At 50.0% G+C, this 18,915-nt stretch overlaps 1 protein-coding gene across 1 annotated transcript; it reads right to left on the bottom strand.

The window, feature by feature from the left end:
- Positions 1–4,033: 4,033 nt before the first annotated feature.
- On the bottom strand, positions 4,034–15,964 carry EXOSC2 (exosome component 2). Its single transcript, XM_006128362.5, has 9 exons — positions 15,732–15,964; positions 12,882–12,983; positions 12,269–12,314; positions 10,933–11,022; positions 9,408–9,473; positions 8,458–8,526; positions 6,940–7,116; positions 5,858–5,986; positions 4,034–4,899 (listed from the first exon to the last, which is right to left on the bottom strand). Exons 1-9 carry the CDS (start codon positions 15,854–15,856, stop codon positions 4,819–4,821), a joined length of 885 nt encoding a protein of 294 aa, XP_006128424.1. The 5' UTR covers positions 15,857–15,964; the 3' UTR covers positions 4,034–4,818.
- Between the last annotated feature and the right edge of the window lie 2,951 nt (positions 15,965–18,915).

Below are 18,915 nucleotides of genomic sequence, written 5' to 3'. Positions count from 1 at the left end.
ATGCCCACCCCCTCTCCAATCTCTGCCCCCATTCCCCTCATGCCCCTGTGCCCTCACACGACTTGCTCCATCCCCACCTTTCTCATGCCCACCCCTTTCAAGCCTTCTCCCAGCACCTCTCCCTCCCCCTCTAGACCATAATGCCCTTCCCCTCTCCTCTCCTCTCCCAGCATCACCCTATCCCACCTCCCACTGACACCTCCCCTCCTGCCCTTTCCCTCATTGTCTGAACTTGGCCCCTTGCCATTTGTATCTTCCCTCTCCCTCTGCACAAGCTCCTCCCCTCCCCTCCCCACAAGCCCCTTCCTCTCCCACGCCTTTCCCCTAGTTTTCCCCCTGCCCTGCCATACCGTACCATACCATACCTTCTGTCTTCCACTTTGTGGGGCTGGAGTCTGCACTCAGGCCCCAAAAGTCCCCGGACTCCAAACCGGAAGCTAGGCTGGCACCACGCGGCACCAAGCACTTTTAAAGTCCCAGACCGTGATGTCACGTCACGCCCGGGCGTCTCCCTGGTCACCTGGAAACGCTTCACAGCATGCGCAGACAAGGGGCAGCTGACAATGCTGGCATGGGCGGCGAGTTCTATGGCCATCCCTCCCGGCTCCGGACTGTCCCTGCCGTACGCAGCGTGCACGGGCAAGGAGAAGCCAACTGAATGCTGTGCATGGCAGGGACGGCCCGGGGCCAGGGGGATGGCCATATACTTGCCGCCCATGCCAGGTGAGCCTGAGCAGCGTGCACTTGCTCTCACCCCGGCCTGGCGTCCCTCTAGCGTGGTGCCCGGGGGCAATTGCCCCCCCCTGCAGCCCCTTCACTATGCCTCTGTAGGTGTGGCCTAAATGTGAGTGTGAGAGGAAGTCGGGGCTTGTGAAAGACAAACTGGGGCATGGAAGGTCATCTTATAGCAGAAGCACCATACAGGCAAAGACCATTGCACCTTTTCTTCTTCCTCTAAAAACAGAGCCTAAAAATTGGCCATTTTGATAAGAGATCCACTCAAGACACCCCACACACTCCTTGTTTCCTTCATTCCTGAACCTGAGCCTGCTGGTGACAAAAGGTCATCCCATGGTTACAGAAGAGAGCTGGGAGGAAAAATGGTCCTGGGTTCTCAAGCCAAGCCAAGCAACTCAGTCTCAGCTGGCACTAATCTCATTTGGAAATTGATTTCTCACACAGCCTTCAAACCACATTAGCTAAACCACTTTCAATAAGGTTTAACCCATCTCCAAACCCCCTCCCTCTGAGAACCATTATGGGTTGTAGTGTGATGCTGCCAGAGGTACAGAAATATGGCAATATTTTTACATTCGACTTTCAAATCAAGCTATTGCTGGATGGCAGCTGACCAAGCCCCCCTGGGAGGCAGAGAAGAGCAGTAATTTCACCCCTCAGCCCACTTTTAAACCAGGTTAAGGCACTGAAAGTGGTTTAAAAGCGGAGAGGTCAGAGAAGGATACAGGGTAGAATGTGGGTAATTCACCTGGCCACCTTTTGCTGAATCAACAAGCTTGGAAAGCAGGAACCATTGCTGAATACTGTCTTGCTAATTATATTGCTCCACACCCCATGGCATTTGAAAGCTACATATTAAAGCTCTGCAAAAAAAATCCACAGCAGCAAACAAATGCTTGACTGTCATTGACCCAGGTAAAAAAGTATAATCAGCTCTCTCACAAGGAAAATAAATGTTTCTAACCAGCTCTAGCAAGCACAGGCTAACAGTGTAAGGACACCCCTCTGGTTAAGTCTTCTTCAGTGTTTTCCTCCATGAATACTTGAATGGCAGAGGTGCTTATATCATTCACAGGCTGCAGGAGGTAACCCAGGGGTGGGCAAAAGGGCCTTCATGGGCCAAATCCGGCCCACCAAGCAGGTGGATCCGGCCCACGGAGGCCCTGCTGCTCTCCTGCCCCCAGGCCAATTAGGATCTGGGGGCAGGGGAGCGCGCAAAGCCTCCTCCCGCCCTGCCAGGAGCACATGGCGCTTTGAAGCACCGCACACTGCTTGCAGGGCAGGGGGGGAGAGCAGAGGAGGCTTCGCATGCTCCCCCACCGCCAAGCCAATCAGGGCCTGGGGATGGGGGAGCTGCGTGAAGCTTCCGCTGCCCTGCCCCAGCCCTGCAAGAAGCCCGTGGCACTTCAAAGTGCCATGTGCTCCTTGCAGGGTGGGAGGAGGCTTCGCATGTCCCCCCGCCCCCAGACCGATTGGCGTAGGGGTGTGCGCCTAGCCTCTTTCAGGGCATGGGTACCTAGTGGGAAGTGGGGGGTAAAGGGACTCCCCCACCAATCATGGTCTGGGGGTGGGGTATCCCAACCCTTCCCCTTTAGGCCCCGCCCCTTCCAGGGTGGCTTTGAAGTGGCCCCCAGGCAAAAATTATTGTCCACCCCTGAGGTAACCTGTGCTGCAGACCTATTTGCTATTTTAGTGTCATCTACAGACATTCCCTCCCAGCTTGATGATGTGTTGTCAAGTTTAGTAGGAAATGCCTTCAAAGCTCCGATGCAAATAACAAGTCTGGTCACTGAAGGCTCCTGGGCTTTGCAGCATGGAGTGCATTACACTGAACATGCAACATACTCGTTTAACAGGTATGAGTAGGAAAATGCAAGAGGAAGTTTAGTGCAGCAGGCTGTAATCTGCAAACTTGAGTGGAAGCTGCCATCTAGTGCTCAGACACAAGCAACTGCAGGGGATGCGGAACAGAAGAGGGAAAGAAAACTGAGGGGCTTATTGCCCATAGAAAGTCTTGGAGCAAAGGCTCCTGCAGAAAAGGATTTGACAGATGATTTTCACTGTCAGATATTAAACGACAAACAGGGCAAGTGTCTTGATTCTAGCAATGGCTTTTCACATTGCAGTGGACCCATCGCAGCCAGCCCTGTGCTTGTACAAGGGTCACAAGGACTGACAAGTATTTCCAAGCACTTTTTCAAGGCAGTTAATTCAGTCTCTGACCCCCCTTTGAAACAGCAGGCATCATCCCCACTTTACAGATGGAGAAAACTGAGACACAGACAGTGGCCAAGCAGGAACCAGAACAAGAGTCTTGACTCAGGGAAACCAGCTCTAATCTAAGGATGTTAAATATCGGTTAATGGAATAGTTGAGTAACCTCATGAATTCTTATTGGTTACTTGACTATTCTATAGTACCCAGGAGCAGGGCCGGTAGCCAGTGCCTCTGGCCCCACTTCCAAGGAGCCCCTTGCCACTCCTTGCTGCTGCCTCTGTACCTGGCTGCCTACTGCCCCATGCTGCTGCCTCCGATACAGAGGCAGCAACACAGGTGGCAGCAGCCCCGATCTGGGGGAAGAGGGGTTTGTGCTCCCAGACCTGGCGCGAGCTGAAACTGAGCCGGGCTGCCTGCCAGCCTAGCTCTTAATACACTTTTAATGCAGAGCCGCAGCAGAGGTAGGTCCTGGACCTGTCGCTAGCCAGGACTGAGCCAAGTTGCTGGTCAGCCTGCTAAAAAATTTACTTTGGTGGGGATGCGTGTAGTGTATAGCATTAATCTATAAGCTTTTGCTTATCAGTTAATCGACTACATTATTACATCCCTACTCTAACCCTTCACATCACACTCTCTTGTGAATTCCAGAGGGGACCCACCTTTAAGGCATGACAGGCTCCTGCCATCTCCGTCACCTCTCTTGGGATAGCATGGACAGGCTGACCTCACCTAATTCCCCCAGGGAACTTTCAAGGAAGCGGCAACTGTGTATGAATCACTGCACGCAATGCCATGCTGAGCATGCAAACAGCACTCAGGGCAAAGGGCAGGGCCCCAGAGGTGGCTGGAGGGAAATTCATGATGGAGACTGGGTTGGAGGAGAGGGAAAGGCAGTCAACAACACCTTAGCAAGGGATGCTGCAGCCATTTCTGCACAGGCAGGATGGAAATGGGACCCAGCAGGATGGATTGTGGCCACTGACGTCCTTGTGTACAGGGAGGACTTGAATTGAGACTGGATAGTTAGCGTGACCCATACATCACAGTGAGAGACAAGCTCCTACAAACAACTCACAGATTCTCTGACAAAAGAATTCTTTATTGATTTTTTTAAAAAATAAATCTAGTGGGAAACAACAGCTGAAGCTCAAAGTATCAGACCTACAAAATAAAATGTTGGGATCATCCCTTCTGTGCATGGGATGGAAAAATACATTTTGCTCCGGACTCAGAAGATCAAGACAGGCGTCCTATGAGCACTCAATATGCAGTGAGATGGCCACCGGTCACCAGTGGGTTTTTGTACCATTCTGTGCACTCTATTGTAAGCACAGAAAATGCAAGTACTGAACATTCAATTCCAGTGTGTGTTTGGAAGGTGGCAGAGCGATCCACGCAGCATGCTGACATATCCATTCAATGAATCCTGTCCTTTGCAGATCTGTAGCTGCTATGTGGGTCTTCAGGGGAAAATGCATCTCTTGAATAAAGGACATATTAGTAGAGCTCCCATCACTGTCAAGATCAAACACTGCTAGGCCTGGCTATGTGATACTTCTGGAGGAAAGGAAAGGACCATAAGGCAAAACAAAATACCCTGTTTCTTCTGTCCTCTAACACTGTGGACCATATTAGGGATACTTGAGAGGCAATTCCCCACCAGGGCAAATAATCTAGCGAGCGACATCCCAATAACAGCCAATCGTCACATTTCTCCATTCTGCAGGCTGAGGGGTTTACATCGCCCTACAAGCCAGAAGGAATCCTGGAAGTGAGACAAGGGGAGTCAGGACAAGGGAGCTCTGGAATGACGTTTGGAGGATATGGGCAATGCACAAAGTTGGGGAGTCAATGCTCCTTCCCTCATCCTTCCAGTTCCAACAGCCTCTGCCGAGTCTCCAGCACAATCTCCTGCATCACCTCTGGTTTGAGAATGTCTTTGATCTGCAGTGATAAGGAGAAGAGCAATGTTTGCAGTTGCAACCCCTGCAAATGAAGTGGACAGGGACATGCCAGGTGCAAAGGGCAATGACATTTAGACAGATGTTAATGGAAACACTGGGGCTGTAGCCCAGGTAGACTACTGGCAACAATCATGACACATGCTCCAAGTCCTGACAGCCAACTTACTCAAGGGCACAAGAAGGGAACTCAGCGAGTCTTGCCTGGTTTGTCAGATACCTACTGAGGAGTTGAGGGCAGAGACACCACATGCTTCATTACTTAAGAGGGAGGATTGTATTGGAAGTGGAGCGTGACTGCATGTCCTATTGGGGGTGGGAGGCTGACATCAGACGTGAAAGCAAGAGACATGGTAAGTCTCTTGTCTGTTCAGGGAGGGCAGGAGAACAACAAAGGCTTGCTGATTAGATTGTTGTGATAGCATGTGGCATGAAAATCATTAACAAATCATGGGGTGTTGACTGCACCACATCCAGCTACAGAAAGTCTAAAGCCAGCAACCTTCCAATATTGGAAGGAGATATGAATATGGGAGAGAAAAAACAAAACTCTGGGCTTTCCATCCATTGTATGAGAGACAGGGCTGTGATCTCCGCCTCACCCCACCCTACCCTGGTGCAATTCCAAACCTAGGGATCAAACAGGAAGGGGCTTCTCTTTCACTCAGGAAAGAAAACTTTGCCATTGCTAGTGAAGGAGGTAACTGTCTCTATGGAGTTCATGATAAATCTTACCAGATGCAGGAATCGTCAACCCATCCCCATCCCAATCCGTCCACAGCCATTTGGTTCATGACAGGAGACATCATGTTGTGATTTCCGACAAAGATCTTGCATCCCAGGAAATGAAGGCATGCACTAGCCTACTGCCTTTGCCATAAAATGTGTGGTCTGTGCAAGTGAAGAAAGGGAGTGAAGAAAGCAGCAACTGGACCCAATACCTGATGGGGAAGGGAGGCCTCATAGCAGTACACAATGCTGGTATCGTAGAGCATCAGTTTCTGAGCAACCAGAGCCAGGATACAGTTCCGAAGACGTGAGATTACCTCCCGGTCATGTAAGGGGACTGGCTAGGGGGGCAACAAGGACAAAAAGGAAAAGAGACCGAATGTGAAAAAGAAAGGGATGAATTTGCAGGGGACCACTAGAGATCTATGACAACGAAAGCTTCACACTCCAAGCCTAAAACTACATCCAGTAACTTGTATCATCTATGTCATATAACTTGTCCCAGAAAGTGAATTCAAGTGTCTAAGGAGGCAGGGGATAATAGTCATTAGAGCAAGGACCGGAAGCCAGGAATCTTAGGTTCTTTCCACACTGCCAGGGAAGGAATGTGGTCTATCAGTTATGGTAAAGAACTACTCTACTGCCCATGACATGCTCCACTATAAAAGAAGCCTAGATGTCCAAACAGACAATTCTTTGTCTGAAGATTCCTCCACCCCCCACCACGAAGCTACGCAGCTGTCTCTGTGCAAGGAAAAGTCCCTGGCAATCACCACACACAAGCCCATTCACCCCACATAGGCAGTACTAATGGAACAGTCATTGTTTTTGCTAGGATGCATGTGGTTTACTGGTCAAAAGGGCGAGGAAATCACCTTGCAGTGCACAGTGCATTAGATATGTGAACAAATCACAGGCGGGGAGGAGATTATTGAGCCAGCTGTGGTCTAACGGCGGTTCCTGGAGCCTTGCCTGCTCCCATGGTGCTGGCTCCCTTCCTTGTTTCCAACTTCCAATTCACACTAGCAGACAGCTACAGATATAAATATTTCCTTCGCGTGTTCCACTTAAGGAACTGCTGCCGTGTCCCCCGGGACATGCCGCAATCGTGAACAGGAGGGGGATGCTGCTGTGACATTTCATTCACATGTTTGCAAGCCCCTAGGTAAGCGCTTCACCTGCTTTACCCAGGGTCCTGTTTCTTGGTGCCAGGCTACTGAAACACAGCTTGAGAAGGTGGCCTTTTGAGGAGCAACTAACCACCCCAAACACCTTTGAAATGCTGGCTCCTCACCTCCAGATTGGTGACAAAGCCCCCTGCCTCTTCATCCTTCTGCTCAGGCGTTGGGTAGATCCAGATGAAGCCATTGTTGCCAAGAATCACGGAGGCGCCACAGGGCAGATCATGGAAATGAGTCTTCTGGCGTTTCACAAGGGAGGGGGAGACCTGAACCAGCACACCCTGGCCAAGCTGAAGAGCATGACACAATGTGAGATGGGTGCAGCCTGACCACCAACACCAATTCCACTGGTGGCTTGGGAGCAGGGTTGACAATGTGCCCCAGGGGGAGCTGGCTTCAGGGCCCCAAGAAAGGTAGGCGCCTATAAAGCGCGGGCTCCACTGGTGATTTAAAAGGGCCCGGGGCTCTGTCCACTGCTGCTGTTGAGGTAGTAGCAGCCAGGAGCCCTCACCCCTCTTAAATTGCTGCCTCTTTTACTCCTCCCTCCACCCAGCAGCCCTGTCTAATAGCCAACCAAATACAGCCTGGTGTTTGACTGTCTCCATCTGGGAAATGGGGATATCAACCCTGCCAGCCTACAGCCTAATGGGAGATTGAACTAATTCCCAAACAGCGCTTTGAGGACAGAGTGCTATAGAAACATTCAGTGAGAGAAAGTTCTTGATCATTCCGACATGCCACCCAACCCTCCCGAAAGGCAACAGAGAAAAGGAAAAGTCAGAGGCAGCTTGGGACAAGAAGTGCTGTTGAAAAGTTTCAGCTGAGTGTTTTTTTTCCCCATGGGTCCAATATCCAGCAGGGGGATCACACTAAGTATGTTAAAGACTAGTCAACTATCCGATAAGCAGAAGCATATCGGATAGTCAGTCAACTAGTCGATTCCCCCCCACCTTGCTGCCTCTAGATGGAGGCAGCAAAGGGGGGGGAAGAGAGGGTACTTCAAAGGGGCAGCGCTCCCAGCTGAACCCAGGATCAGCAGCACCGCCTGGAACCCAGGGTCAGCTGGGAACTCCGCAACTGACCCCGGGTTCTGGAGCCCCCAGCTGACCCCGGGCTCCGCATGGCATTTCAAATCAGCAGCACAACATGGACTGGGGACTCTTGTACATTTCAAAGCTGTCACGCTTGTGTACAGCCTGGAGTCAGCAGGACTTCCAGCTAGCCCTCGGGCTGTACCGCGTTTCTCCTTTGTAATGTACAAGAGCCCCAGCAGGGGCTCTTGTACATTTCAAAGAGGAATGCAGAAGTGCCTATTGATTAGTCGATGGAAATTCCATCTACTATTCAACTAGTAAACTGACTGAAAATTAACATCCTTAGTTCACACTAACTGCTGCTAGGGACGGTCACAAGCCATATTGACAAGATTCATTTCACACCAGGGGACTCTGCATTTTGTTTCACTTTGGGCCCAGGTCCCTTCATCTTCCCAGCCTGCAGACATAGTTTAATGACATTATCCTGTTCTTATCTAGAACACTTTGAGAGCCATCTCTGCTCTCACTTACACTGGTGTACAGCCAAACAAATTGCGGTGACAAGGAAAAGCAGCAGTCTGCTTGGTAACTCACCTTCCCATATTTCAGGCTCCGTGTATGCAGTGACACAGCCCCATCAGAAAATACAGCCTGGACTTCTGCCTGGTAGGGCTGCTTGAGGAAAAGAGACATCTGCCTCCGGCCAACCTTCATTCCCCCACCTCCCATTGCTTCCACTGGGCAACCACACATGAAATGTTCATGTGGAGTTTCCCTTTACCACATAACTCTCCACCAATTCCCAGCAGTGCCATCTGATGGTACTTTCCTTGTCATTTTAGGCCAGATTAGGGGCTCAAAGCTCAAACTTTTCTTTTGGCCTCACAGAGGACTGTACAATACAGGCTATGGAGTCAGAAAGCGGCATCTCTGCCCTTAAGACAACACGAGCCCTCAAGCGTAGGTCCATCCCCTGGCTCGTACACCAACAATTAGTCCCTAGAAAGTGGGAAGGGAGGGCAAATGTGCAGAAGAAGCAAACTGCAGGTGAAGGATTTAGGGAACAGCATCCAGACCAGGAGTAAGACCAGCCTGGGAGACTGCCACAAAAGACAAATATGGAGTCTAAGTTTGAGTGTCTCCCACAATGGTCAGCAGATGATCTCTGCCTTCAGGGATGGTGGGTACGTGCTGTTTCTCTCTGGTAGCCATTCTAAGACAGATGCCTTCTTCAAACAAGCATCCCGGAACAGGGTGTGAGCCTCATGAAGAGGCTGCCCAGTGCCCCTGACCATCATACACCTATTTTATAGGCAAAATGGGACCTTAAGTCAGACAGAACTTGGCAGCCCTGAAGGAGAGTATAAAACCCTGTCCCACCTATTGCAATCGGTGGTGGTGGAGAGAACTCTTGGATCAGGCCAAATATATGAAGAAGGAAGGCTCATTTTCTGATGAACACAGAGTGTTAATCTGCTGGCATCTGCCTATGCACCCAACACCCACAGGCATCTCCTGCCTAACAGGTAACAAAGAAAGGATACACTGATAAGATCCCCTTCCTGTAGATAGTCCCTCATTGCAAGCTCATCCTCTGCTGATCTCCTCCTCTGAAAAGCACAAAGGGTGGAAAAGTTCTGTGAAAGAGTAATGATACCCCATCTATTTTTCTTCCGCCCACCACACAAAGCTCTGCCACCACAAGCTATGGGGCACAGCCTCATTAGATCAGCACGAAGAGCACCTGCCCTGCCGCCTTCTAAGGGATACGTTGCTGCTGTTCCATTTTGATTGGATAAAGCACTGGAGAATGTGCTGTAGGAAAGATCCTGCCTGGCAAGGATGAGGATATCTGCCTGGACGGGACCCAACACATCTCATAGACTTTAAGGTCAGAAGGGACCATTGTGATCATCTAGTCTGACCCCCTGCACAGTGCAGGCCACAGAATCTCACCCACCCCTCCCAGAATAATCCTCTCACCTATATCTCAGATACTGAAGCCTTCAAATACTTTGAAGACCCCAAGATGCAGAGAATCCTCCAGCTGTGATCTGTACCCCATGCTACAGAGGAAGGCGAAAAACCTCCAGGACCTCTGCCAATCTACCCTGGAGGAAAATTCCTTCCTGACCCCAAATATGGCGATCAGCTAAACCCTGAGCATGTGGGCAAGACTCACCAGCCAGACACCCATTCTATCTCAGAGTGCCATAACCCAGAAGTGCACAACATGCAGCAGCTACAGTAACAGATGCACCAATCTGAGGTGGTTGGTTTCACTGAGTATGTCTGCACTCCAAGCTGGGAACGGGACCCTGAGCTTGAGCAGACATACCAATATTAGAACTGATTGAGCTAGCATGCCAAAAATGCAGCTCACGCAGCAGGAATAATTGGCTGAGTACATGGCTATTGCTTCTAGGAGGCACGCACTCAACGCTGCTGCAGCTACACGCTATTTTTAGAATGCTAGCTCAATCAGGGCAAATCTGGGTAGGTCTCCTCCCAGCAGGCCTGCCAAGGGGGGGCAAAAGGGACAAGTGCCCTGGGACGCCTAGCTGCTACTGCGACAGTGGCAACAACTGATTTCCAGGCCCTTTAAATTGCTGCTGGAGCCCCGGGCAGTGTGCTCCAGGTGGTGCTGAAGGGCTCACAGGGAAAGGCTTGCCCATAGGTCTACCCCTTCTGCCTGAGGTCCCACCCCTTCCAGTAGCACAGAGCCAAGCCCCCCACCTTGCCCAGGGGTCTGGCAATTGTCGGCCCCCTGGCTTCTAGCTGGGAATTACACCTCTGGCTCAAAGCATAGTCCAACCCACTGAGGGTATCAGTTATGTAGATGTGACACTTAATGGGATGAGCTGCCTCTGTGCAGAACGTCCTGGAAAGGGGTACAGCAATTAACCAGCAGACTTGCAAGCATAAATGAATTAGCTGGACTCTTGCAACAGCAACTGTGGAAAGAGATACACAGCCTCGGAGCTCATCTCAGTGCCTAGCTCCTCACTTCTGCTGCTGCTGAGCAACAAGAAAGTGATCCAGAAGCACACTACTTGGGATTTCACTCACTAGCTCCCCTCCTGGTAGGTTCATGGATGAGAGAAGCAAGACTGAATCCAGCCGGGCATTGGTCTCCACCTTCCATCGTTTCTGTTGAACCTGAGACGGAGGTGAGAGAAATTCCTCTCTTTGTTATTTTGAAACATCAAGCATGTTCTGATCAGTGGAGCAGGACTTTCTATGGCCTGTATGACCACAGTCCCCAGCAATCCACACCAACCAAAGAACTTCATAGAGAAATGAAGGGGTATAAGTGATGAGATTTGTTCTGTTCTCTAAGTGAGAATACCGCACCTGGTACATACATCCACTAAGAACATTAACAGGGAGTCTCAAGCATAGATGTAGTACATAAAACCACTTTTAAATTAATTTTTAGACCCAACTTAGGGTACGTCTATACTGCATGACTATTTCAGGATACTGGAGGTATCCCAAAATAGCTACCCCGCATCTACACAAGCTGCCCATTATTTTGAAATATTTTTTCAAAATAACGGGCACATAATTTTCACCATCCTGTTGCACGAGGGTTAAGGGATGGCTCAAAATAGTGCATTATTTTGAAATCTGGTGCTGTGTAGATGCACCAAATTTCAAAATAAACTATTTCAAAATAGATTCGAGATAAGATACGCAATTTGCATAGCACAAATTGCGTATCTTATTTCGAGTTTAGGGTGCTATGTAGATGCACCCTTAGGGATGCTAGCGTGTAGTCATTTACACAACTGATAAACCTAGGATTATCGGTTTAATCCTAATGACTACATGCACACACATCCCTTACTGCCTGTATCAGAGGTAGGAAGGGGGGGATGTGGGATCTGGTGCCCCTGGGGAACTGGCTCCTGCCCTGCCCCAGCCTGCAAATGTGTATTCACTGAAAATTTCAGCAGACACGTGTTTACACAAATAAATGCATTTGAACATCCCTACTCCAACTAAATGTTACATTACCAGTGCACCTTTAGTCAAAGAAGCTAGTATCATCTCCATTCTACAGATAGGTAGTGACTGCCTTAAGAACTCAGAATGTCACAGCCTGGAGTAGAAATCAGGATCTTAAAATAGGAAAGTCCCAATTCAGTACGGTGCTAAATTCCCTCAATACCCAGTGGCAGGCCCTAAAAAGCCTGGATGCAAAAGTGCTGGGTGCACTAGAAACATCATAAATCAGATATAGATGCACCAATGACCGTCCTCTGTTGTCACTATGAAACCGTACTTCTCACTAACCCTCTTTTGTTTTAAATGTCAGGCAAGTGTAATTCTAGTTTTAGTACATTGTCAGGGAAAACGAGTCTTCCACAAGGAACAGCAGCCAGGATCTCCTTCGTCTTACCTCTGTGATTCTCCCAACCACAATGTCACCAACTTCCCCGTTATATCTGGGAGCAAGAGAAAAAGGGAAATTCTATTCAAGCAAACCTCTTCCCGGAGTAGCTCAGATACTGCTTGACTTGGGTACTCGTATCAGCATGACACTGATTAAAAACACAAGCAGGGCCAAGCTGGCAAGAGTCACAGCACTGGAGTCTGTGCAAACTGCAGCATCAACGTTTCCAGTACTAACATTTATTATTTATAACTGGGCTCAAAACAGGAGTTAGTGGATGAAATGTTCTGACCTACGTTACACAAGTCAGATTAGATGGTCCAATGGACCCTTCTGGTCTGACAATCCAGGAATAATATGGTTACACAATCCACTGATCTGGTGTAGATAGAAGCATTGATCTGATAGAGTTTGACAAATTCTACATTCACCCCCAACCCATTTCCAAATGTCTCCCACTGTTGGACACACACTGAGACCATCTGTTGGCTTATGCCCTGTTTCTCTAAGTCTTTAAGTGGGAAACACATTGCTAGGAATTGGAATATCCCACACAGAGGGAACATTTGATTTTTAAATAGGTTCAAAAAATGGCTTTGGTCTCAAAGCCTGTTCTCACCTGGTTTTCAGAGCTTTGACACAGATCAGTTTGTTCACTCTCTCAACAGCGCCTGCGACAGATGCTATAAGTTTCTCATCTCCCATATACGTGCCATGGCCCCTGCCGTAAAAGGATACATCAAACATCCACACACATCTGCCATCTCTACCACCCTGGGGTTAGCCAATCCATGCTTTCACACCCCAGGCTTAAAGTAGCCCCAGAGTTATTAGGAGAAAAGAGTTCCCAAGCTCTCTGAAATTAAAACAGGAAAGAGAAAGGAAGCTATTTCTCCACCACGGGAGGGATGAGATCTGTCTCTCTCTTCCCCATTCCCAGTGAAGGGTTTGTGAAATAAAGATACTTTCATGTGGTGACACCGCTTAGCCTCCTTCCTCAGGTACACAAATGGTGCAGCTTTTAGTGAGTCTGATCAGTTCCGTTCTCAACACAGCTCTACACAGAGTGATTAGGACCAGCTCTAAGCATAAGGCAAGTAACAGTCTGGGACACTGAGAAGTTTACATTAAGGTCTAAAAGGGCCTAATCCAGGGTGGGCAATAAGTGGCCCTCAAGCCAGGCGCAGTTCACCATGGTTAACCCCTGGTAGGTCGCCGGACACTTTATTTACCTACATGTCCGTGGGTAAGGCCACTTGCAGCTCCCATTGGCTGGGAACAATGTGCTGTGGCCAACAAAAGCTGCAAGCAGCCATACCTGCAGATGCTCAAGCCGCTTATTGTCTAGCCCTGGCCTAACCCTACGCTTCATTCACCAGCCAGGTGGACTGGAGGGGAAACCCTAGCAAGGCAAGCAACTGTTCAGGGCCCCCCAGAATAACCACAATGACCCACGGTGTGAACTCTTCCTTGGGGCCCCATTCCCCAACCCTGAGGAGAAGTCATTTTCTGCAACTGGACTCTAGGGCTGTGTCTACACTACATGCCTCTGTCGGCAGAGGCATGTAGATTAGGGTTGTAGGCAAAGGTAAATGAAGCCGCAATTTAAATGATCGCGGCTTCATTTACATTTACATGGCTGCTGCGCTGAGCTGACAAACAGCTAATCAGCTGTTTGTCGGCTCGCCGCTAGTCTGGACATTCCCCCTGTCGACATCAAAGCCCTTTGTCGGCAGCCCGTTATTCCTCGTGGAATGAGGTTTACCGGGGCTGCCGACAAAGGGCTTTGATGTCGACAGGGGGAACGTCCAGACTAGCGGCGAGCCGACAAACAGCTGATCAGCTGTTTGTCGGTTCAGCGTGGCAGCCATGTAAATGTAAATGAAGCCACGATCATTTAAATCGCGGCTTCATTTACCTTTGCTGAATAAACAAATCTACATGCCTCTGCCGACAGAGGCATGTAGTGTAGACATACCCTAGGGATAGAATGGGGCAGGGAAGAAAGAGCCAGAGCCATAACAAAGATGGGGCAAGCAGGGTGCTTACCCCAGGCACATCATAATCAAGAGCGCAAAGAAAGGATGTTAAATTGCATTTAATCAGTTAATAGAGTAGTTGATGGAATTTCCATCGACTACTTGATTGGTCAATAAGGGGGAAACTGCAGAGCTGCAGCAGGGTTAGCCTGCTGCAGCTCTTACTACATTTAAGAGGCAGAGGCATAGCATCTGGGACTGGGCACAAGCCAGAACAACCGAGTCCCGGCTCATGCCTGGTCTCCCGCTGCATCTCTGCCTCCCCTGCCCTCCACGGAGATGGTGCTGGGGGAACCAGCTTTTAAGCTGGCTCCCCTCCACAGCGCTAGCTCCTGCTCCCCCCCTTGCTGCCACTGATAGAGGCAGCAAGGGGGGGAGGAGAGAGACGTGACTAATGACTTGACTACCCGAGAAGCCTAGGCTTACTAAGTAGTAAACTATTCGACTAGTTGCTTACATCCCTAGCACAAAGCGTAAAAATAATATACTGCAAAAGTAAAGAGTGCAACACATGCTAACTTAAGGAAGAGGGGGGTGCATAATGAATATTTTGCCCCAGGCACAAAAATACCTAATTACAGCACTGGAAAGAGCAGCCCTTCAAAAAAAACCTGGGACTGAAGGAAAACTCTGTTAATTCCCAACAACCCCTGCCACCAGGATGGTGTGAGGGAAAAAAACCCTCTCCTAAAACCCATTTTTACAGGTAAGGAAATTAAGGCAGAAAGAAGTGAAATGACTTGATCAAGAGAACCCAGAGTTCAGAAATCTCTCATTTGTCCAGGATGTTGGGGATTCAGAACCACTTTTGTTCACATATCATACAGGGACCATGCCCATAGCCTTAGCTGCTGGAACGGGTGGGGACAAAGGGCTGCCACAGGGATGCAGGGGGACAAAACACCCTGCCCCAGACCCTGAGGACGGAGATCGGGCTGCACCCTAGCCCCCTGGTTGAGAGATAAGAGACCCTGCCCCACAGCCCATGCAATGGGGGTGGGAGCTGTGCCACAGCCCCATGTCCGGGGGGATAAGAGACCCTGCCCCATAGCTCATACCACGGGGAGGGGATAAGGGGCTCTGCCCCACAGCCCATGCAATGGGGGGGGGGGCCGTGCCACAGCCCCATGTCCGGGGGGATAAGAGACCCTGCCCCATAGCTCATACCACGGGGAGGGGATAAGGGGCTCTGCCCCACAGCCCATGCAATGGGGGGGGGACGTGCCACAGCCCCATGTCCGGGGGGATAAGAGACCCTGCCCCATAGCTCATACCACGGGGAGGGGATAAGGGGCTCTGCCCCACAGCCCATGCAATGGGGGGGGGGGGGCGTACCACACCCTATGGCCCTGCCCCATCCATAGGCTCCGTCTCTGAGATAAGGGAAGGGCCCCACCGGAGGGAGAAGAAACCTGGGGGAGGCCCCTCACCTCATGTAGCCCGTGTCTGTGGTGATCGTGTCCCCCGGAGCCACCAGGTGCTTGTCGCTCCCTCTTGCCTGGCTCTGGCCCGCGAGCTTACGGGCCACCGGCAACCGAACCTCTATTGCCGCCATCTTAACTCCTGGCCGTTTCCTTCGGCTTCAGCGCCCGTCCGAATCAGCCGTGCCCTCCGCCATGTCTGTTACTGGCAACAGCCCGCGCGGGGAGCCGCCCTGTTGGCTTGGGGCGTCGCCATCTTGAATGAGGGCTGGACGAGCCTCAGCAGCGATGAGGCTGGGGAGGCCATATTGGATCTTGGCAGGGGAGGGGGGATAGTCTTCGCTGCGTAGGCAGGACGAGGGTAGGGCCATGTTTAGTGTTGGCAAGCTGCCTAGGCTGTGGTGCCCTCTAGTGCTGGAGGTGAGGTGTTAAGGCTACAGGAAGATGCCTCCTCCCCTAAGAGAGGCCACATGTTGGTACTTCCCAGAGACAGTATTTCATAGGAACTCTGTGCATTGGGTGTATTCGCCCCCCACATCCCTATGGAGCCCACGGGCCCTATACACATGCCCAACAGCAAGCAGGCGCCTGCCTGCCAAACCTTGAGGAGCGGCAAAGCAGTGTTGCCAACTCTCATGCTTTTGCCACTCGTCTCAATTCTCGTGCTAATGATTGTTTTCCTTAAAGTCCCTGCTCGGGTTGCCAGGTTTTGAACTGGACAGTCCAGAATTTGAGGTTTCTGTCTGGTAAATAAATTGAGAAAATACCAGACCTATAAATGTCCGGTATTTTCTAATCAAGTTAGTTGTATTATTATGAGTATCAGTACGTAGCTGTGTACTGCCTGGCTGGTCGACACACTCACACTGCGTGAGTCCACATTGCGTGAGTGTGTCTAGCAGCCAGGCAGTACGCAGCTACGCAGTAGAGAGGGGTCAGGGCCGGAGCGGGGTTGAATCTCCGGAGCCGAACTCGCCCGTGCACCACGCTGGGACCGTGCATGGGATGAGCAGCACCCCGGGATCTGCATGTGCCCGGGCCAGCCCCACTCCCTGCCAGCCGATTCTCTCCCCCCCACACTTTCCCCTCCTCCCCCATCCCAGCCTGCCCTGCTTCCTGCTGGCCGGTTCTCCACCCCCCAGCTCCCCCAGCCAGCCCTGCTCCCCCCCCACCCCTTCCCGGCTGGTCCCATCCCCTCCTCCGATCTGAGATCAAGTGTGCCCGGTATTTTTTTTGTAGACATCTGGTAACCCTAGTCCCTGCTCCTTCAAACCAGATCCCAAGCACTCAACAACCCTTTCATGAGCTGTCACTGTCTACTCAGATACACAGCAGCTGTTTAACAGCTCAGAGCACTGCTAAATGGCCATGTAAGGCAGGAAGTATCTGACTCAGTGGTTCTCAACCTATTTACCATTGTGGGCCACACATGCAGCTCTCCATGTGCTACATGAGCCACATCCATGATGTATATACTACCCGTATGGCCTTGAGGCAGATGTGTACAGATTGGGATGCAAGTGGCCCATGGGGTGAACGCCACTGGTTTGACTCAAACTGCAAGAATGTATTATCTACATAATATAGAAAGGAAAAAGGATGTAATATTAAGAAATTAATTTTTACAACTAAGAAAAATCAGCTCTTTTCATTTTCCTAGCCATACTGTCACTTAGGCCAGGTCTACACTACTCCAGAAAGTCAACCTAAAATACGCTACTCCAGCTACGAGAATAGCATAGCTGGAGTTGACATTCCTTAAGTCAAATTTCTGCAGCATCCCCAGTGTAGATGGTTGATGGGAGAAACTCTCCCATTTACTTCCCATACTCCTTGTGACCCAGTGGAGTGCTGGGGTCGACAAGGAAGCTATCAGCAGTTGAATAGGCAGGTCCTTAGGAGACTTGCTAAATTGAATCCTGGAAGATCCATCTCCAAAGTCTCGATCTCAGGGTAAGTGTAGACCTGGCCTTAGGGATTTAAGAGAGAGATCATACTATGGTCATCAGCCAGTGCTTCCCATTGCATTAAGTTTAAATGCAGCACAGGCTTCCATCTGGTAAGCTAAATTATCTTCCCCACTTGAGTAGAGGGCTATATCAAACAACAGCTGTTATTATGATTAAATATTTGCACTGTGATAGCACCCCGAGGGTCCAATCAGGATAAGGTCACCATGGGGCCAGGCACTATGTAAACATAAACTGGTACATGTTCATAAGAACGAGATTGTGGTATTTCTTTCTGCGATTCTGCTGCTGTGCTGAATTACAGAGTGGGATTCTGTTTTCACCCTGAGAGCGGTGTTACTCCTAACAGCTCTGCTGTTAGAGAGAAAGAATCAAGTCCGCACATTCCAAAGTTAAGCTAAAAAGATTTGTAGACCTGATCTTGCAAAGAGAACCATTTGGTGATACCCACATGTATCCTAAGCACGGTGGACAGGAATTGATTAGGATAGCAGCTGTGCACTGCCTCTAGAACATGGTATGCTGCAAACAGGCCCTGTTCAGCATTGCAGGGCACTAGCAAATCTTGATCTGTGATCCATGGCTGTGTTTGTCTTTAAAGGCTAGTTAATTCCAGAAGGAGGTGGGAATAGTCCTGTGTACCTCTGCAGGAATTTGTCTTCATCGTCATATTCCCTTTACACCTCGGCTGTGTCTACACTGGCAAGTTATTCCGGAAAATCAGCCGCTTTTCTGGAAAAACTTGCCAGCTGTCTGAACTGGCCGCTTGAATTTCCGGAAAAGCACTGACAATTTAATGTAAAATCATCAGTGCTTTTCCGGAAAAACTATGCTGCTCCCGTTCGGGCAAAAGTCTTTTTCTGGAAAACTGTTCCGGAAAAGGGCCAGTGTAGACAGCACAGTAGTGTTTTCCGCAAAAAAACCCCGATCGCAAAAATGACGATCAGGGCTTTTTTGCGGAAAAGCGCGTCTAGATTGGCCACGGACACTTTTCCGGAAAAAGTGCTTTTCCAGAAAAGCGTCCTGCCAATCTAGACGCACTTTTCCGAAAATGCTTTTAACGGAACACTTTTCTGTTAAAAGCATTTCTGGAAAATCATGCCAGTGTAGACGTAGCTCTCTGGTAGTTAGGGCAGTGATAAAACTCCTCCACTCCTGTCTGTTTCTGGCAAGCCTTTCAATGGCTCCCAAGCTGTGCCCCATTTTTTTCAGCTCAGCTTCCA

This window comes from Pelodiscus sinensis, chromosome 23 (assembly GCF_052426305.1).
Source record: "Pelodiscus sinensis isolate ZL-2025 chromosome 23, ASM5242630v1, whole genome shotgun sequence".
Lineage (NCBI taxonomy): Eukaryota > Metazoa > Chordata > Testudines > Trionychidae > Pelodiscus > Pelodiscus sinensis.
This window is presented reverse-complemented; position numbering and strand designations above follow the sequence as displayed.